Consider the following 22,237-nt stretch of genomic DNA (forward strand, 5'->3'; position numbering starts at 1 on the left):
GATTAAACACTGTCTTCTTGAGTGACCAACGAGTCACTGGAGGAATCAGCGTGAAAATAGAAAACTTCCTAGATTCAAATGAAAATGAAAGCAGTTCATCAGAGCCTTTCGGACCGAGGGAAGGAAGTTGTACAGGAGCAGCTCATAGCTATGAACGCTTACATTAAAACCAAGAGGCGGCAGTGGGAGGGGAGTTAATCAAAGTATATCCACACAGACACGTGAAAAACTGTAATGAAACTCATTATTTTGTATGATGACTTAAAGGTAATAAAGAAGAATTGGATCCCAAGTAAATAACTTCAGGATACATCTCAAAGTCCTAGAAAAACAAGAACAAGCCAAACTCCAAAGCAGCCAATTAGAAAAAGGCGGCTCTTCAAACAAACGGTCTTGAGAAAACTGGACAGCTACATAAAGAGGAGCAAAACAAAAGCCATCTCTCACCACAGGAGAATTCTATTTAGTTATAAAAAAAAGAGTGAAGTGGGGCTGGAGAGATAGTTGGTTTCATGATTAGGACTACATACTGCTCTTGCACAGAACTAGAGTTGAGTTCCCAGAACCCGTACTGTACAGCTCAAAACCGCCTCTAAGTTCAGCTCCAGGGGATCTAACACCCTTTTCTGACCTCCACAGGCAACTGCACTCAGGTGAACATTCCCACACACAGACATGAACTCATATACATAATTAAAAATAAAAACCAGGGCTGGAGAGACAGCTCAGAGGTTAAGAGCACTGGCTGCTCTTCCAGAGGTCCTGAGTTCAATTCCCAGACATCACATGGTGGCTCACAGGCGTCTGTAATGAGATCTGGTGCCCTCTTCTGGCCTGCAGATGTACATGCAGGCAGAACACTGTATACATAATAAATAAATACATCTAAAAAAAAAAAACCCAAACCAAAAAAAGAATGAAGTTAAATCATTTGAAGGGCAGTAAGTGGAGCCGGAGATCACTATGACACAAAGACAAATTCATAAAGGAAAATATTGTGTTTTCTAGATGTAAATAAACAAACACATACAATATGAAAGTGTGTGTATATATATATATATTCAGATTTGACATGACATCAGAAGTAGAACTACTTGGGGGAAGAGAAGGGACCAGTGAGGGACAGAGAGGGAGACAAATCAGGGCAAGGTACAATGATATAAATGCACAAAAATGTCAAAACGAAACCCATTGCTTTGTATGTTAGTAAAACATTAATTAAAAAACAAAGACTAGGATCCTGTACACCCCATTAAGAAAGGTGATCTCAGAGGACGAGAAGGCTAGCAGGGAGGGAGGATAGGGAGAGGTTGAACAACAGGCATAAGTTCCAGACAGCAGGACTAAGTTGCACATCCCCAGATCACTAGATGAGAGGATTTTGGGAATCATTACTTAAAGAAAATGATAAATGTTTGAGGTGATTCATGAGCTAATTGCTCAAATTTCATGATTATGTTTTGTATAAACATAGCAAAATGTCACACTGTATCTATAGATATGTCCAATGATTCTATGTATATTAAAAATAAACGAGGAGTCATTGGAAAATAAGCAATGTGTTACTGAGGCTAACAAAGAGGATGCCTTGATGAGTGAGTTACCACTGCAAAGTATCTCTGTTGTAGCCAGGACTGCCTGGGATGAGAAGATATAATGACCCTGAAACACTACAAAGCCACAGTGCTGTGCGTGGCTACAGTCAGAACTGAACCCATGTGGGAGCCCACAGAGGTTTCCTAGTGAGCTCTGAGCTTGCTTTACCCAGCAGGGCTGCATAAGGGGATGGGTTGACCACATGTGAGGTTACCAGGTGTTTGGAAAGGTCTGCACTTGGCTGTGCTAGGGGGAGGTCTTTTGTTCCACCCCTTGGTATTCCTTAAAAAGTCCTGTAGAGGAGACAGAGGGGGCTGGTGGATTAGGACCCAGGCCCTCCCGAGGCTATACTGTGTTTCTACCTGTCTCTCTCCCCTCTATACTTCTATCTAAATCTCTTATCCTTCACTCCTCAAGAGGATCCTGGGGGAAAAGGTGGGTGCGGGTCCCCCACAAATCCAGTCTTTTGACACCCCTGGTCCTTTCCCATGCCTGTGCCAGGGCTGCAGAAATGCTACCACAGACTTGCTGTGATCATTTTCTGACCACTTTAAGGCTTTTGTCCAGGGCGTGTATTCTAGGACTCATTTCCCGTCCCCCACCCCCACCTCTCTCAAATTGTCTCTGGAGGGCTGCATTGGGGCTCTTCCTCTCTGCCTCAGGTGGACGGTGATTCGGACAGTCTGGCTGGTGTCTGAGCCAACGCCACTCACTAGCGAGTACGCTTCATTTGGAATCTTAGCTTGAGTCTGCCTGAGACATGCAACTTTGCAGCACAGTCATCTCGTCTTACGGAGGAGAGAGCTCAGGATTGGACAGTTGACATTGGTGGAGTCAGTTTTGGAACAAAGGGCTTCTCATTTCCAGAGAAGGAACTAAAAAAGGGTCTCAACATGCACACATTAACGTAACTAGACTTTCTAAATTCTCTACTCAATGTTGCTGTAAGCATTCAGTAACAATATTTAGTGAGGAGAAAATCTTAGTATATACTGTACCTTCCATGTATTTCTTTCTGTATCATAAACCCCACCCATTTCTAATAACTGTCTGATCAATTCCAGGGGTGGCTGGGCTCCACCTTTTTCTGGTGCTGGCATATTCAAATCATCAATAAATACTACAATCTTAAGGGAGACAGAATGTTTAAAAATATTAATTAGTACAAGCTTTTAAAAATTCTGAATTACAGATATGCTATTGTTTGAGAACAAAATTATATGCAATAAATCTGCTTTTTTAAAATTAAAAGCAGAAGATTAAATCTATTTTGAAGCTATGGTCTTAGAAGACAGTAAGTGTCCCAACCAGCAGAAACCCTATCTACCCTTGATCCCTAAAACAATGACGTAATGCTTAGGAATGTTTTTTTGATGCTGATCAAATAATTTAACTGTGGCGCTTGCTTCTGAATGTGCCAGCTTACTTCTTACCATGTGCTTGCTCTGTTGTCGGATTTAGCTTTTCTGTTTCATATGTACCCTGGTTTGGGCAGCAAATTCAGAAGCACTTTCCAGTTTTTAAATCTGTATTACTTTTTGTCTAGGAAAATATTAGGCAGTCAAGTGTATCAATTTCAGTCTCTGCGCAATGAATTCTTTGGTTGCACTTATTTTTTGTGAAATAAAAATACAAATAGCTACTTTGATTTCCCAATTTGTAACTGTCAATGTTACTTTTTTTTTTTTTTTTTTTTTTTTTTTTAGGAGAACATTGTTTCTCTTCCTGGAATACAGGCTGGCAGCCATGTTTCCTGACTGCTTTTTCTAATGGTGTGATTATAGGTTGCAGAAACCCTTTCAGAATCCCTAAAGTCTATTCACGTAGGCAAAGATCTACCAGTTTTACCCACATCTTCGGTTGAAGTCCAGGGAATCTGAAGCAAGCCCGTAAGACCGTCTAAAGGTGACACAAACATTGAGAGCAGGGATTCCCAGGGGCCCACGCAGGCCTATTCATGAATCTTGCAAACCACTTGACCCTGAGCTAACTTCATGGTATTGAATGGGAGTCAATGGCCGTAAATTCCAACTGTGACTTAGATAATAAATTGACAGTTGATTCCATGCCAAGCAGACTGGAGGTGGGATGAAGAACATCTGATGCCATCGGGCATCTGCCTTGTTCCCATAAGACACTCCCTTCTTGCCTTCTCCAAGTCTGGGTTCTAGAAGTTGCTCTTTCTTTTAGAGCTTCATGCAGCAGATGAAAACGAGCTAGAAACTACAGCATCAAAGCACCAGCAGCTAACTCACTCTCCAGACAATCTTTATCTAGATTTTGGCATATTCCTCTGGTCTTAGTAATTCTCACCCAGGACAACCCATCGTATTGGAAGAGGAATACACCGATTTGAAAATCAAAGCCCCCCTTGTAAGTGCATTTTTGAACAATGCTCAGGAGTGTATATTCTCCTTTTTACTAACTAAAACAAACCATTTCCTTACGGATTAGGGGCACTAAATTACCCTGTTGTTTTTTGGGGCTCCGAGTACGTCTTTGGTTCTTCTAACTAACTTCCGCAGAATCATCTCCTTGGTTTTGGTGGCTGTCATGTTGGTGGTTAAATTGATCGTAGAGATTATAATTCCTTTATCATTTTTAATTGGGGCATCATCAGTTTTAATCGATACTTTCTTTGTACTCATATCTACAATGCCAAATACAAAAGGAGATATAAATTTAGGGCAGTTTAAGCAATGTTCGCTCTATTTTAGGGTGTTAAGAAATTTGAAAGAAGCAATTTTATTTTATTGTTGTTCTTTCAATGACAATGCTCTGAGAGAGGAACAGCAGCTTTGAATAGTTCATTATCTTTCATTGTAAACTGCACGTCAGAAACCATAGCACATGCAGTGGTATGAAGCTCAGGGGCCATCTTCATTTGTGTATGTTAGAAACATCAAGCTGAATGACTGGAAAGGCGCATGCAGGACTTGTTCCCAGAGGAAGAATCATTCAGAGGGATGTGTAGGATGAGGCTACAGTAGTTCAAGACCCTAAACTATCTCTGGAACTCATGTTTCTGCTATAAGTCCTGGCATGAGAGCTACAGAGTCATGACTTTCTCCTGTGTTGTGCTGAAAGTCAGGGAAGAATGCAGCAGCTTCTAGGTTCCATCTGTGTCTCTACCAGGGTGACAGGACTCACCTGTGAGCGCAGACAATCTCCTCCACCAGAGCCAGGGTGACAGGACTCACCTGTGAGCACAGACAATCTCTTCCACCAGAACCTCTTGTACCTTTTTAGGAGCTTTGAGTGGGTCCTGGATAATTTCCAGCAGGTTGTATTTTAAATGAAAAATTCCAGTTTTTGTTTGTTTGTTTTGGTTTTTGGTTTTTGAGACAGGGTTTCTCTGTGTAATAACCCTAGCTGTCCCAGAACTAGCTCTGTAGACCAGGCTGGCCTTGAACTCACAGAGATCTGCCTGCCTCTGCCTCCCGAGTGCTGGGATTAAAGCAATTCCAGTTTTTACTCTATGACTTGTCACAGTAAGGAATGGCTGTGCATATGGCCACAGTAGAGAAGAACACAACAGATCAATAGATAGTTTTGAACCCATGTGGCCACACTTACCAAAACCTCCGATGGCTGATTTGTAGGTCTCGGCAATCAAGATGTTGATATTCTGCCTTATGCTGTTGGAATCAAATATTTCAAGGATCCAAAATTAGTTTATAGTTTTAGTTGTAGTAATAAAATCTAATCAAAGTAACAGCACATCATTGATTTTATTTGGATTTCCCACAAGAAAACATTTGTTTTTCTGTTCACACTTTTATAATCTTAAGACTTCTTCACATGCCATTTTCTTATTCAGCTGAAAAAATAGGCTTCTCTAATATTTTAACAATGTGAGGCTTTATTTTAAAAATGTGTTTTATTTTGGAAATTTTTATTTGCAAAACAAGTTTATATTTTCTTATGAAGAAGTAGACAAAATTCAGAATAATAGGCACAAGCTCTTTGTAAAGTCTTTTTATGTTTCATATGTAGATGATTTATTTCTATTACAAAAATTGATATTATGTAAAACTTTGTGAGTATATCTGAGGTGCATTTTTTTCTGGGAGGAAAATAGCTTATAGTTATATTTTATGTTATATAAAATGTGTGGTTCTAAACTTAGTGATATTTAAAATAAATGCAAGTATATCTGATTTAAATGAATGAATCTAACTGAAAACACTTTGGAAAAAAGTAAAGATTTTCCTCTAAACAGGAAATTACAGTGAACCAATAATAAGGAAGGAGGTTAAATCAGTAGCAAAAAGTCCTCCATCAAAGAAAAAAATATCCCAGAACCATGTGGTTTCACACTGAATTCTACTGATTATTTAAAGAAGGATGGATACTAATACTCATACACTACTGAAAAATGGAGGTAGAAGGAATATTTCCAAACTCATTTCATAAAGCTAGCATTGCCCTAAGAAGAAAGTCAGAAAAAACACTATAAACAAAGAAAACTTCAGGACAGTACCACTTAGGAACACAGATGCAAAAATCTTCAACAGAAAGCTAACAAACCAAACTCAACAGAGCATTAAAGAGACCATTCTTCATGATCAAGTGAGACTCACTATCCCTGGGATGCAAGGATGGTCCAACATATACAAATCAATAAAAGTGATATGTTATAGTAATAGAATAAAGGACAAAAGCTGTAATGACATTTCACTAAGTAAAAAAAATCTAGATACTGAAAATTATAATGAAGCTGAAAAGTCACACAGTTATCTGGAACTATAGCCAGTATTCATGGTTTATAAAAATCAATACTGTTACAATGTTTATACTACCCAAAATGATCTATAAATTCAGTGTAATCTCTATCAAAACTCAAGCTATTTTTCATTTTTCTTGTGGAATCAGAAGACTCCAAATAGATACAGCAATTCTGAACAGAAAGAACAAGGTAGGAGAAGTGACTACAGGGCTGGAGGGATGCCTCTGTGGCTAAGAGCCCTCCTGCTCTTGCGGAGGACTGAGTTTGGTTCCTTGTGCTCATGTCACACAGCACATAATGACCCCAAACACCAGCTTCAGGGTATATGATGATCTCCTCTGGCCTCTGAAGACATCGGCATTCACGTGCACACCCCCTCCCAGATACATAATTAAAAAATTAAAATTAAAAGAATATAATAAAAATGAATATTGATCAAAACAACCGAATACTGCCATAAAAGAGTAAAGTAAGCCAGGCAAGGAGGATTAAATTCTATACCGTCTCCACTATACTGAGAATATGAAGGAGGTGGAAGCAGAAAGAGGGGTAGGTGTTAGGGGCCGAGGGTGAGGTGGGAGGATCCAAACAGGAGGAATCTGACTTCAAGCTGGATCACATGGGTATGGAGGGTTCTGTTAACGTATACTGCAAAGCTGCAGGAACACAGGTTTTAAGAGTTCTCACTATGAAATGTAAATACATGAGGTGACGGGTGTGTTAATCAGCTGACATAATTTTACAATGCATGCACACACTTAAACAGCCCACTGCACCTTACAAATATATATATTAAGAGATTGGGAAAACATTTTTTTCTTATTGCCTCGTTTGAATAATTCTCATCATTATATAAAAGATTTGCTTTGTAAGAACACAGTCAACATACGTCACGGAAACGTTTTTACCAGAGAAGCCAAGTTTAAAGTTTAATATGTATACCTTGATCTTTTAATTTCATTATGTAACAGGACTTTTCCTAAAATTGACCCGAATTTTATATCAAACGTTCCTCGGCCCTCTAGCTTGTCAAGCATCTCATTGATGGCAGTAGTCTTCCCGACACCAGAATCTCCTGAGGGGGAGATACATTAGGTTAGAGCCACATGTCAGAAAATTACACATGTTCATATGGTAAGATAAATAGTGGCATATGTACTCATTTGAATTTGCATGGATGGAAAGCACAGTTTTTGCTATTCTCTTTTAAATGTGAGAAGTTAAATAGGAACTTAATGTGAATTTCTTTCAAATTGTTTGATTTATATTAGTTACAAAAGATAGATTAGGAGATAATTTTCATTTAATGTTCATTTAAGCCCATCAGAACTGTTTCTTGCTTATAGCTCACTAGAACTATGTTAGATGAGACTCTTTGAACAAAACAAAATCAATTTTAAAAAAGACATTTTGTGTGCATGAATACCATATCTGTATGTGTATATGCCCCATGTGCATGACTCCTGCCCATGAAGGTTGTAGACTCTCCTGGGACTGGAGTTACAGATGGTTATGAACTACAAAGTGTGTGCTAGGAAATGAACCTGAGTCCTCTGCAAGAGCAGCAAGGGCTGCTGACCCTGAGCCTTCTCTCTAGACCACTTCATCATTTTTTTTTTGAGGAAGGGTTTTATTATGTAGCCTAGGGTGCCCTTGAACTCAATAATCCCCCTGCCTTAGCGCCCTGAGTACTGGAATTACAAACATATATCACAACACTAGCTCCCTTAAATTTTTTTTTTTTGGCTAACATTATCGAAGGAGGCATTTAAAAATAAAACTTCCTGAAACAGAACAAGGACTCATGACTCCCAAGTTCACAAAACAGAAAAATTCAAGAGTTTTCTTAGCGCAAATTAGAGGTAAATATGTGTTATCTGAGTGTCACACTGCTGAAGTTCTCTGTCTACGTCTCCAGGAACATTCTGTTATTTGCCTCTGGTGATAGCCAACACAGGTCAGAGACAGGAAAATGTTAGTCAGTGGGTCGGATAAATACTCAGAATGAACAAGAACTGCACTGAGTCACTCCTTTGGTAATAGTAAGAGTTTGGAAAAATTTTATGCCATATTTACAAATTGTATGTTAAAGTTTCATTAGACAATTGGTGTTACCAGATGTGGCCCTCTAAGGATCATGGGCTATGGAGGTCAACCACACACTCATCCAATGTGTCTATTTCTAGAATTTGTCTTTAATGTAATGAAAAGATGAAAAAATATGACATCTAAGTCTGGAGTGATGGGTGTACTCGGGAGGTGGATGCGAGAGCCTCACCTCTAGCGGCAGCAAGCAAAAAAGGGGGGGTGAGGTGGGGAAGGAGGAGGACAAGGAAGGTACACAGACAGGTTTAGAATGTCCTTTGTTAAAATGGGCTGTTGCTAAGATTGTGAAGAATCAGTCTCTCTAAATTTTCAGGGCCTATTAATTATTAATTCCCACTTAAAAATGATTAGACCCAATGTTAAACTTCTTCCCACCTTAGAAATTCCCTGTTACTTATCTTTAATACCTGTGAGAAGGACAGGGTAGGAGTTCTTGAGGAGAAGACTCATGAGGAAAGACAGGCAGAGTGTGTCCCTGGTGGCAGTATAGTTCACGTATTCCCCACACTCCTTCATCCTCAGCATGCTCTCACTAGATCCCTGAAAGTCAGTCATTAACGATGTCCCTAAGGTCAGAAAACAGTTTTTAAGTTTCAGATGACCTAGAATGTGATAGCAGCCTATTATTTTTGCTGTTCATTACTCTGGGAAAGTCCGCCTGGTACACGGCAACTTCAACATGGATAGACTGGCCAGTGTTGTTAGACGTGCCCGGGGTCTTTGTTGGTCTTAGAGATTGCTCTCTCCCGAGTTCTCAGCTGGCCAAGATATCACACACATTCCTAAAGCAAACTCCTTGACTTTCCTACCCCAACCCTGCTGGGTCCAGCCGTTCCTGACAGAAGGATGGGGAGGCAGCTCTAATCCCAAGGCTGCTGCTGTCCTGAGAACCCACTGCTCTGGCTGCCCTTCCTGCCCTTCCGGACTCTTCTGCTACCAGTTTTAATCACACAAGCTGAACCTTCACCCTGATTATCTGAACCACATGAAATTGACATTTCAAAAAGTAAAGGACAGTTGAACATAGACAATTCAGTGTGAAATAACACACACACACACACACACACACACACACACACACACACACACACGACACAGAACAAAACAAAAACCAACCAAACAAACAAACAAAACTCATCCTGGACACTAATGCTGTCTATAATGCTACCCTAATCCTTGTTTTAAAACTTCACTTTATTGTTACTGTTGTCTGTTGTTGTTGTTGTTGTTGTTGTTGTTGTTGTTGTTGTGTGTGTGTGTTTGATGTGTGTGTAGGTCAGAGGACCACTTTGTGGAGTTGGTCCTCTCCTTCCACCTTTGTGTGTGCTCTGGGGGTTGCTCCCTTACTCTGCCCCACTCACACCCTTTACAGGGGTGGGTTCTCTCTTCTTACCATGTGGATCCCAGGGATCAAACTCAGGTCACCAGGCTTGGTGGTCTTTATCCACTAAGCCATCTCACGGGTCTGGATTACTTTTCTTAGTGGCACTAAAAATACAACCTCTCGGTGTCACTCTGGTTCCTAAGTCCATGCCTATTTCTGATGTTGGATCATTTGACAGTGCTGAGGACTTTGGTAGGAGGAACTTTATTCTCCATGCCTTTACTGCTAAAGAGGCTGTGGCCAAAGATGCCAAGGCTGTGGGGCAGTGGCGACAGAGGCCATGTTTCTACAAGGACTTCTGGCAAGCAGGAGGTACTTGCCACCTCTGCTGGAGTTTTCTGGAGGTATCTGCCTTGTCAACCTGGCTCCCGCTGTCTCTGCTCTTCCCCAGTACCCCCGATCATTCATACGTTTATACACATGCTCCTCAACTTACTGATGGAGTTCCTTCCCATAAACCTATGATAAGTTGAAAAAAAATTGTTATTTGAAACGCATTTAATGCAACCGAAGCTCCTAGATGAGCAGCACAGTATACTGGGGAGTACGAGCTGTTCACCCTGAGGTTGTGGGGCTGGCTGGGAGTGGGAGCTGCAGCTATTGGTAACTACCCCATGCTCCATGAATCATACTGCTTCTGCCGAGCCTGGGAGAAGACCCAAACGGAAAATAAAAAAATTCATGGCTCTGTCCAACATGATTGGGTTCACACCACTAGAGAGACTCTAAAGACTATAAAGCTGAAGAATTTTTAAGTTTACTTTTAATGACATTTTTTCATTAAGTTCTTGTCTTCATCTCCTACCAAGTTCTCAGAGTTCAGCAAGATTAAGGATCTTCTGTGATATGCAGAAGCATGTTGCAAATAAAAGCCATTTACAGTATATGGATACTTATGACATAAAAATTAAACCATCATTTTCTACTTTTTCGTTGTTACTATTTTGAGACAGGGGCTAATGGCTGGACTGGTACTCACTATGTATTCCAGCCTGGGCTTGAATTAATGGCTATCCTCCTGTCTCAGCCTCCCAAACAGTGGGATTCCAGGTGTGAACCAGCATGTCCACCTTATTCTTTTTAAATGGCTGGTTTTGTTTAACAACCAAGTACACGATCTTATGTGTGTGTTTTTCTTACTTTTAAAGAGTTACTTTCCATTATTGGTTAGTACCACAGCTAATTTAAACCAGTAGACACTGTCATTGGTGAGACTCTATACACTATAGTTCTGTAATGTGTCTAAATACACTACACATTTTAAAACATTTTATTTACTTATTTTATGACTATGGGTGTTTTGACTACATATATGTCTGTGCATCACTTGCATGCCTGGTGTCCAAGGAGGACAGAAGAGGGCATCGGATCCCCTGGACCTTGAGTTATGGACGGTTGTGAGCTGAAATGTGGATGCCGGGGAATGAACCTGGGTCCTCTGGAAGAGCAGCCAGTGCTCTTCATCTGGGAGCCATCTTTCCAGCCCTGCCCACATTTCTTATAATGTTCTAAGGTGATTTCAAGGCACATTTTATAAATATGAATAAAAGCTGCCCCTACAAAGATACATATTTGAACATGTCAATCCTCAGTGTTGTGAATACATCTATTTTAATGGTTAATATACCTCCAGAATTTTAGAGACGTTAAAAGTCTTTAAAAATAATTATACTTACCTCTTTGAATTATTGTTTGAGCATTAGGAAGTAAATCTGACCAAGGCATAAACTCACAATTCTGTAAGTCCACAAAATACCCAAATATAGACCGTTCACCAGCTGGTAAGTTGATACCTATATCTGAAAACAACACAGACAAGAATCCAGTACGAAAGTGGTTCACCAACGACATGAACGCTACCTGAAAGGTAAGGATCTGTGAGCCAGGAGTCCACTGAAGGTCATGCAGTCATAAAAACAGGCAGGCCGATTCCTCATAATGTTTGTTTGTACAAAAGGAAAAGTTTATTCACTGTTACTCATTTTTACATGTAGAAAAGGGTAAGTTGTGATCAACGTCCTATGAAATCTTATCCTAAAGTGCGTGTTATTACAGTGTGTTTGGATGCTAGTAAACTCCAGTACCATTCTGGCTCAGGTCAAGCCAATATAATACAGAACACTGAAAATACTTGTAAATCATATTTCTTTCCCATTTAAAAAATAATACATTTCTTGGAAAAAATTCTTGAAAATATAAGTTAAAAAAAGCAAAATAGGCCAGGCGGTGGTGGTGGTGCACACCTTTAATCCCAGCACTCGGGAGGCAGAGGCAGGTGGATCTCTGTGAGTTTGAGGCCAGCCTGGTCTACAGAGCGAGATCCAGGACAGGCACCAAAACTACAGAGAAACTCTGTCTCACAAAACCAAAAAAAAAAAAAAAATGCAAAATAGATTAGCCATAGTTTCATCAAAGATAGCAGAGTTACTATTTAACTGGATAGATGTATATGTCTAACCATCATTAATATATTAATATACATCTTGTTAGTTTTATAGCTTATTTTCTTTTTCAGTTTTTGTTTGAGATATATTAAAAATAATTTGCTATGATTTCTTTTTCTTTTTGAGACAAGGTATTATGTAGCTCAGGCTTGACTCAAACTTACTATATACTCAAAGATGACTTCCTGCCTCCACTTTCCAAGCCCTGGGATTATAGGCATGAGTCATAACACCTCACTTGACTATGATTTTAGAGTTGTTAGTTTTCTCTCAGAATCCTTACAAATTTTGTTCATAAAAATTCATACGAGTTCACAATTGGTTTGCGAGTCCTTGTGTATATGCTACATGCATGTGTGTGCATACATGCACCTTGGGCACACATGTGGAGGCCAGAGTGGGATATCAGGTGTCTTCTGTCAATGTCCACTTTCTTGCTGTGAGACAGTGTGGCTCTCCCTGAGCCATAAACCTACCATTCAGCTCGGCTTCTCGGCCTCAAACTCCATCCATCTCCACAACCCAATGCTGGGGTGCAGGCACATGCAGCCATGCCTGGCTTTTTAAGTGAGTGCTGGGGATTCAAACTCAGGTATTAATACTTGCACAGAAAATTCTATTACCCTCTAAGCCATCTCCCCAGCCCCTGTAGGTTGCTACTATTTTTAAATATAGTGTTCTTCAATGTACTTTATTCTATTTTACTTTACTGCTCCTCTTCCTTATTTTGTATATGTATCACACATACTTATTAACTTATTTTTAGCATTCTGTTTATTTCAAATATACTGATTTATATGTTGTCCTGATTAATCCAAAGCTTTTTGATGTTTCTCTCCAACAAAGACCTTAACATTCTTTACCCACTGAACACACTTCCCATCATCTTGCTCTTTTGTGTATAATTTAGAGTTTACACTTTTAGCAAAAATGAATTATTTAGTTTATAACTGGTAGGTAACTGACCTTTTTCTGAATCATCTTCAAATAACTCATGAACAAGGTTGTCAAAATTATAGGTTACTTCTGCAGGAGAATCAGGTTCAAAATTTGAACGAAAGAGCAAGTCTTCTTCATGTTGGTCTTCACGCTTTAAAATCCCTCCGAATGCCCACGTAAATGCAAACACAAAAACCTTCTGAATCATTATTGTTAACTTTTCAGGATTTTTCTCCAAATACCATGCATTTTCATTCTCATAGCTGTGTGTGGGAAGATGAATGTCAAAAACTTTATAAAGTGGTTGGAAAATTTATCTCAACATCACATCAGTTTTGTCAAAAATTGTAATAAAGTATTGATGTAAAATTTTAGATCTAGTACATAATGTTTCCCCAGATAACAGTCACATAAATTAATTACTGTGTTTATTTTTAAAGTGGCATATGTATAAGACATTCCTACTTAACTTTTGTTTTATATCTATTTTTGGTAATGTGTTGACAAATTTATCCTATACCTTTATTTAACATACAGTTCTACTTAATATCTGTATATATACCTTTATCATGATATACTTTTGATACATGTTTAATAGTTATTTGGTATGTATTTGATATACTTTATATATACACTTCATTTTATTTAGTTTTTAAATGTAAACCTTTTTAATTTTAGGTCAGTTTATAGTTTGAAGTTTACTTGTTGGGGGAGAGGATCAATCTGATAATTCTGCATTTCATCAAAGACAGAATAAACAATAATTCACTTTGCATCTCTCCTGTCAAGTCTTACGGGCTGACTTAGTTCAACATGGCTACCGACAGGAAGTCAGAAGCTGAGGAGACTGCTTTCTCGCTGAGGTTAGTCTAGGCTCCTCGTGGTTAATGATCCGTGAGTTTTCTGGTGACAGGGTTGATGATGATAGGGTTAAACAGGAGGGTTGGGCCTAATTTCTAACACCTTCCATTGTTCTAATATTATCATAAAATTATCTATAAATTATGAAAAAACAAGATATATCCGACTGAAATTCATTAGCAACTATCAGCATAGTGTGTCTATCTGAAACATCTCATGGTGTATAATTTAGCAAATATTTATTAAATGTTTACTATGTGTCAGTTACTCTGAACAAAGTGGACATGATACCTTTTTCACAGGACAGGAAAGAATGAACAAAACACAAAGAGTTGAGTAAGATCTGAGGCATAACAGTGGGTTAATATGGGAGGCACAGAGGTCCTTGTGTTCACAGACATGCACTAGGGGGACCTGGAAGAGCACACGGGGCTATTCCTTCAAGGGACGGAATGCAATACCTGTTATCCGGAAGGCTGGGAGGTGACATGCATTCTAGTCTGGTGACTTTTGAGCGATCAGTGTGGCAGAGACCACACCAGATTCCCTGAGAGCCTTTGCATCGGCCTGTTTTTCTCAGTCTATAGAACCTCTCTTTACGGATGGTGTCCCAGGCACTTTACAAAAAGTTTCTTTTGATGTGGTCATATCCAGTTTTTATTTAGCTTACTTTGTTCCTCAAAGAGATATGTGAATTCTTACTATGCACACAGGATTGAGTTAATTGTCATCATAATGTTTTCATCAAATTGTGCTGTGCTTAAATATGCCTAAATAAAATCACTGGGGGTCAGACTCCCAAAGTTTGAGCCAGCACCAGCCACTTAGTTATGTTGAACTGAACTTCCTTCTTGACCCTGTGGATTGTCACCCTGCTGGCTGTGGAGGTTGCAGAGATTTAGACTGTGGACTCAGCAAAGACCATCATCCAGAAGAAATATAAAAGGAATAATTCCATAGCTACAATGTATTGTACACCTAACTATTAACCTAAGTAATCTAGACATCTAGCATGTCACATTATCATTCCAGTTTTGTGAGACAAAACTTTAAAACTTTCTAATTGGTGCAGCATTTTATAGCTAATAAACAGCTGATATGTGAAATAAACTCACATCAATTTATTCCATTCTAAAAGATGAATGCTTTTTTATAACACTCTTACTATTTTAAAATACCATAAAAATGTGATTATCTTGTATTAGCTATACAGAGGACTCCAAGATGGGATAAAATAATGTAGACTTCAATATTATGAAACCATAAGACATGGTTTGCTGACAATGATCCTATGTGCCTTTGGGTGTTTCACATCTAGTAGGCTCTTCAAACACACCGGCTGGATAAATGTAACTGACCTGCTTTCAGCATCCTTGAACTTGACTTTCAGAGTTTTTGTCCCTTTAGTTGAGGTGTCACCTGTGGCGTCTTCACCTTAGAAACAACAGGATTTTTGTACAATTAACAACAGACCTAAAATTTCATAGGCTAATTAACCAGGCTCAATTTGTAACATTGCCTAGCTGTGAACTGCCATAGGAGAGTCCTTCACTTGGAGCACCCCGGGCAGACTCTCCATCCTTACTCCTGACTCCTTTTGTCCAAGTCATCCATTCAACAGAGAAAAACAGACTAAATCATGACTCATTCTTTATAGCTTCGTTTGCTAATATTTGTGTTCTTAATGTTAAAATATATCTCTTTTAGAACATTTCAGAACAGAAAAGTACGTAGAAAAAATGAGAACTCACAGTTTTACTCTCCTCCATAACCATTAAAATATTGTTGTATTACTTATGGAATAACAAAGTACACAATGCATTTTAAATTTTAAACTCAGATAAAAATGAAAAGACTTGCATTCTTATGCTGCCTTTTGATTTTTTAAGGCTGTTTTTATGCCATTATGTGTCCTTTGAAACATGATTTTATTGTAGCATAATTTATTAAGCCAATCTTCCATTGTTGGAATTCAGGTTGTTTTTATGACTGCAAATAGTTCTTCTGTGTACAACCCCCTACCCTGTGCATAAACCATTTGTATACTTCTCCAATTATAACTCTATAAAAGATTCTAGAACAACACCACTAAGGCGAATTTATCAGTATTTTCAGCATGCATTGCTAAATAGCTTTAAAAAGGTTGACTCAGTTGGTACCTCCATTGGTACCTTCTTTTAGTGTTTATACTCCAGTGCATTCTAGACATCAAGGTCTATCAAGGGTAAGGAAGTGCCCACAGGCCCCACCCTTTCCTGAAGAACTACCAACTGTTAAGAGTTGCTGGAGGGGGTGTGTGCCATTTTCTTCAGTGGAGTAGCCATTGAGGACTAGATGAGAAGAAAAAGGAAGTTTAGAGGGAAACTCATTTTTCGATGCCTTATATTCAGTGTATAGTTTTGCTAATTTTGTGAATAAAATGGAACACACCACTCATAGTCTCTTTTTGTCACCTACTTTCCTTCTCCAGAAGCCACATTTTAAACAATAAAAATGGATGTGGTGGCCCAAGCCTGTAATTCCACATTCAGAGGGTATAAGCAGGAGGTCATCCTGGCTAGAAGTTCAAGGTTAGCCTGGGCAACATGACACTCCATCACAAAACAAAGCAAAGAATAAAATAAGTTTGAGTACTCCTCTTTTCTTAGTATAACTTAGTATAACTGAAGTAAATGGTTGTAGTTCTCTGTGGGGAAAGCTCAGGGTAACTGCTCTGTAGAAACTTCCTCTGATGGTACAGAGGTTCCAGATGCCTCTTGGTTTTGTAGGTTGTTGCCTTGGCATCCAGCTCCAGTGTGGGAATGGACAAGTGACTCCTTCAGCTCCCAGGCTCTCATCTTTCAAGCTTGTGGTACATTACTGACTTTGTGTGTGTGTGTGTGTGTGTGTGTGTGTGTGTGTGTGTGTGTGTAATAGATATCTTTGTAATGTTCTATTATAAAGGTTGTTCTTGTTTTCTTCTTGAGTCAGTATTGACATAGAAAACTTTTCATCTCTTCTTGTTATTCTGTTGCCTTTCTCTCTCTGGAATTTGTTAGAATCTTCCTTTAATGTTAAATAGTCTTAAATCATAACAAATTGTTTCCTATAATAAGCCTTGTATCAGGTAATAAACAAAACAATCATTTCTAGAAAGGTACAGGAGGAACATAAGTAACGTAACTATAGTAACAATAAAAACCAAATGCAGGTCAATACTGACATAGTCCTATCTCAACAAATGGGAAACCATGACCCACAAGAGCACAGTGCTCACCCAAAATAGAACTGCCACATGACCCAGCAGTCTCACTTCTACTCAAAATGAGTGTTTTTAGGAGCTATTTGTGCTTCCTTTGACACTGAGGCATTACTTCTCTCACCATGACATGGAATTAGTCTGAGCTTTCACTGTGTGAGCAGAGACAATGTGGTGTACGTACAGTGCAACATTAGTCAGTTATAAGAAAGAAAACCCCTATCATATGACAACATGTATTCACTTTGAAGAGACTCTAACAGTGGGCATAAAAATTCAAATACCAATTGATTTCATACAGATATGAAATCTAAAAGTGTTGGTCCCACAGAAATCGAGAATAGGATGATGGCCACCAGAAGTCGGGAGTTTGGAAAGGAGAAAATGTAAGAAAGATGTTGGCCAAAGGATATGAAATGTCAGTAAAGCAGGTTTTGGAGGTTTTAGTTCACAGTCCTGGGCTGTGTTGATGCTGGCCCCAGGGTGAGGCAGATCATCACAGGTGTGGGAATGTATAGAGGAGGAGGTTGTGCACCTTAGTGTGGATGGGAAGCAGAAAGGAGGGTGGGCTGGCACAGGATTCAGGGCTAACATACCCCCGAGTACCTGCACATAGTGGCCTACTTCATCTAGTTAGGTGCCCTCACCTAGATATCCATAACCAATTCCCAAAACATGAACATTCAAGGGTATACTTCATATTCAAACTGTTATATTCTACCTCTGGCCTCCAAAACTTCATGTCAATCTCATAATGCACAATTCATTCAAGTCAAACTCCAATATTGTTTAAAAATCAAGTCTAAACTGTTCTCTGACACTCAATGCAACTCTTAGCTGTGAAAGAAAACACGTGACTTATTTCTTACATACAATGGCAAAGACTAACTATTCTCCTCCAAACTGGAGGAGCTGAAATACTGACAGCAAGGAGAGGTCAGGGGAAGGCAAGACCAGACCTGGAGGGATGAACCGTAAACCCTGTGGAACCACGTCAGTAGCCAGGGCACCATTGTTTTGATGTGAGCTTCTGTGGTCTTGGGCAGCCTTGTCCCTGTGGCCTTGCCATTTGAAGCCTGTATGGCCTCTCTCGTGGACCTCTTATGCTCATTGCCTGCAGCTCCCTCCGCAGATTTCCTGCTCCTGGTATCTCTGGAACCCTGAGGTCTCCACCAAGGATTAACCTTTACTTTCACAGCTCCACGCACTGACCTCTCAGGAGCTGCCTACATGAACACTGGCCTGACACAAACCACCTGGCCTCTCTGGCACTCTTTAAAGATCCGTGTGGAAGTGTCCTTGATCTCACAGTTTTGTATCCTATGTTCCTGCAAAACCAGAATTACGTAAACAACACCAAGGGCTGCCACCTGCTCAAGCAGTAGCCAGGTCCCCTTGGACCATGTTTGCAGCAGTCTCTGGGTAGTCAAGCACAGTGAAACAAACAAGGAAGATGACTCCCTAGGCAGGCCTGCAGAAGTATGGTACCCTGAAGGTATTCTCTTTTCAAAGAAAAGTCTTTAAGATGAGTTTATTTGTTCATACCCTTGATCCTAAAATTGGTAGGGGTCCAGCTAATTCCTGAGATGTCCTTAAGGCATCTTTCCTACTGTCCAGATGAGAAGTGGTTGGCTTCTTCTTTTGAATTTAAGTAATTTCATCAGAAACAAGGCCTGTTAGAGGCTCAATAAAACCACAGTAATAGCTAAGCTGTGTTAAGTGTGTCTTCAACTTAAAAGGTGAAGTCACAGAGGATTGATCTGAATGTAACTCTTCACAGAGGAGCACTGTGTATTATATTCCTTAAAAATGTCAAATTTCAACAGAGCTTTGAAAGCTATAATCTAGTCCAACAGAAATGCAAGCAGTGACCACAATCGCCTCAGAGCAAACTGTATAGAACAAGGGCATAATGAGCCGAAAGCTAAGGCAACAGAAAAGACCCAACAGGAAATCCCAACAGGAAGAAGAAACCATGCATCTCTTCTCGCTCTGCCTTGGCATGTCCACAGTACAGGGTTAGACACTTCCTAACCTGAGGAATCCTTAAAATACAACAAACCATTCTTGAGTAATCAAGATCTCCTAAGGCTCTGCATATATATATATATTCTAAGGTTCACACATGGGAACCTCAACACATAAGTTATTGGTTTGCCCCTGTGGATGTACACCTCTGCTGAGAGTTTTTAGCTTGTTCTATGTCCACGTTTGCTGTCGACTCAAACAGACCGACAGTCTATGCTCTTCTGGCCTTCACTAGGAAGTAACAAGCTGCCACTGAATCATGGAGACACAATTTCCTCACTAGGACTCAGGGGATGTCACCTTTTGTCGTTCCTCTCTTTATGTGCATGAATTCAAACATGGCGTCTAGAATCCTGCACAGAGTCATGATGACTGTCACATCTTGTAAGGGATACGCTAAAAACTTTCTGTGCCTTTTCAGAAAGTCTAGCCCTTCTGTAACACTCTTTTTAATCAACAGTCCAAGACACTCCATTCCTCGTTGACTTATAGTTTTTGAAGTTTTCAAAAGCCACGACTTAATGTAAGGCTTCCATCCCAGATCAACAGGGTCCTAGAAATAAAAAGCAAAAGAAAAATCTCATGTAAACAAAAATACAGCATCCTTTACTTTTTAAAAAATTTTTACCTCATCACCCCCTTACCATGGTTAGATTCAGCATTATTTAAAGCTAAAACAACAACAGCAACAACAACAAACAGCTAAAGGAATTGCAATTCTCTGGAATGATCTTAGAGTTTTAACTGTGGTTTGAAAAGAAAACAAACAATGAGAACCCAATAGGGTCTGCAAGCTGAAAGGAGCCAGGTAGCCTAGGCAGCCCCAGCCCCCAAACCCCAAATCAGGCAGGCTAGAGAAGAGAGCCACTCACACTGCTAAGGAGTTTCATGTATGGAATTTGGGGGGTTATGTTTTCTCCTCCCATATCACCGTCTTGGTAATGTTTCCCCAAGTTCTGAGAGTCATACAGAGGAAAGGGCTTCAGGGCAATCTCCTTTGCTGGCAAAATAATTCATACCAATGGCCTAACCTGTCTGTCGGAAATACTGATGTTCTAATTTCCCTTGTACTATTAATGACAGTATTACTTCTGGATTATGAGGCTTTGGGGGCAAATAAAGTTCCTGAGCTACTGGGGTCACTGAGTCACTGGGGTCACTGAGTCACTGGGGTCACTAGAACACAACTGATGGGATGAGTTGCTGTTCTAAACAACACACCTGTGCCAAGGATCAGGCTCTGCAGACTTACCATGAACACCATTGCACACCGGGTGACAATAGCCGGCGTGGTGTTAGACAGAGAGTCCACTTCAAAAATCACCCTGATTCTGTTAGTCAGGGCAATCCTCTCGCTGTTCGCCAGGCACAGCGTTTTAGTTTCATCGAGCACAGTGTTTAGATTTTCTATCCATAAGGTATCGACTGGGCCATCTAAAACAATCCATTGCCAATCGAAATCTGGATAGAAAAACATTTTTAATGTAGCTAAAACTAATCAGACTTCTTTCATTACAATCTTGAAAACACTCTATTTTATTAGACAACAGTTTCCTCTTTTTTTTTTTTTTTTTTAAGAAAGGGTTTCTCCGTGTAACAGCCCTGGCTGTCCTGGAACTCACTCTGTAGACCAGGCTGGCCTCGAACTCACAGAGATCCGAGTACCTTTGCCTCCCAAGTGCTGGGATTAAAGGCGTGTGCCACTACTGCCTGGCAACAGTTTCCTTTTTGTGTGTATAGGTGTGTGCAATGCACGCGTGTGCAGGTATGTATGCACATTTGCATATACACACATGGGTATACACATGTGAGGGTGTATATGCATGTATGTGCTTATGTGCATAGAAGGCCCAAGTTGCTGTCAGATGTCTTCCTCAGCCATTCTCTCTTTTGTTCATGGAGCCATGGTCTCTCACTTGGTAATTCTGGCTGGCCTAGCTAGCCACTTTGCCCCGCAGGAGGAGGTCTCCTATGTCTGCCTCCTGAACATCGGGATTACAGATGCATACATATCTGTTTCTGCTTGGATCCTGGGGATCTGAACTTCTTGACACACATGAAGTCCCGTGCATGTGTGTAGTGGGTAGCCATTTCAGCTTTGGTCTGGAAGTTCCAACCCCCATTGAGGATTTGGTAACTATCATGCCTACAAGGCGGGGCCAAGGGAGGGCCCTGAATACCCGAGATTGGGATGCGCCACGCTCTCTTGTTTCCTGGACCTGGACTCTAGAGGTAGACCAAGGGGAGTTCTCCAGAGAACACCGCCAGACTGCGCTGTGTCTTTTTCAGAACCCGCCACCTACCTATCCCTTTATTTGTAAGTTACCCACTAAATAAATTTTTCTTTTAACTACGTGGAGTAGCCTTAATAATTTTACCAATATCTGGCGCCCAACGTGGGGCACGAACCCACGACCCTGAGATTAAGAGTCTCATGCTCTACAGACTGAGCTAGCCGGACCCCCGCCTTGTAGCCGAAGCCTCAATGGGGGTTAGAACTTCCAGACCAAAGCTGGAATGGCTACCTACTACATATGTGTGTCAAGTACTTTATCTACTGAGCCACCCCCTCTCCCGACCCCCTGGCCTCTAAGATGAAAACATTGTCCCAGGAAACACTAGAGGAATGCCTAGGTTACAGTGGGGCATGTGTTGGACATGCTCAGCTTTCATGAGTGGGATTAATGCCTCACAAAAGAGGATATTTTATATATATATCCTCCAGTATTCATTAGAGTCAGTAAATACACTATATATTTGAAATTGCTTTAAGCACATTCTAGACATTCTTAGATGGTTGAAATGTGTAATTAACCCTTAAAATCTGGATAGGAGAAAGACAAATGGTTCCATATTTTTTCATAATAATATGATTTGTGAATTTGTATCTTCCACTCAGGAATAATTTTTAG

General features: G+C 40.0%; 1 protein-coding gene across 1 annotated transcript in view; it reads right to left on the reverse strand.

Moving 5' to 3' along the window:
* Positions 1-22,237, reverse strand: part of Dnah14 (dynein axonemal heavy chain 14) — a 219,404-nt gene that overhangs the window by 87,028 nt on the left and 110,139 nt on the right. The window contains exons 40-49 of the mRNA XM_059281041.1: positions 20,578-20,786; positions 19,626-19,878; positions 15,418-15,493; positions 13,226-13,461; positions 11,492-11,614; positions 8,839-8,997; positions 7,268-7,400; positions 5,173-5,234; positions 4,065-4,246; positions 2,595-2,723 (exon numbers count right to left, since the gene is read on the reverse strand). Coding sequence (XP_059137024.1) covers positions 2,595-2,723; positions 4,065-4,246; positions 5,173-5,234; positions 7,268-7,400; positions 8,839-8,997; positions 11,492-11,614; positions 13,226-13,461; positions 15,418-15,493; positions 19,626-19,878; positions 20,578-20,786 — 1,562 coding nt within the window. The remainder of the gene's footprint in view (positions 1-2,594; positions 2,724-4,064; positions 4,247-5,172; positions 5,235-7,267; positions 7,401-8,838; positions 8,998-11,491; positions 11,615-13,225; positions 13,462-15,417; positions 15,494-19,625; positions 19,879-20,577; positions 20,787-22,237) is intronic.

This window comes from Peromyscus eremicus, chromosome 15, assembly GCF_949786415.1.
Source record: "Peromyscus eremicus chromosome 15, PerEre_H2_v1, whole genome shotgun sequence".
Taxonomy (NCBI): domain Eukaryota; kingdom Metazoa; phylum Chordata; class Mammalia; order Rodentia; family Cricetidae; genus Peromyscus; species Peromyscus eremicus.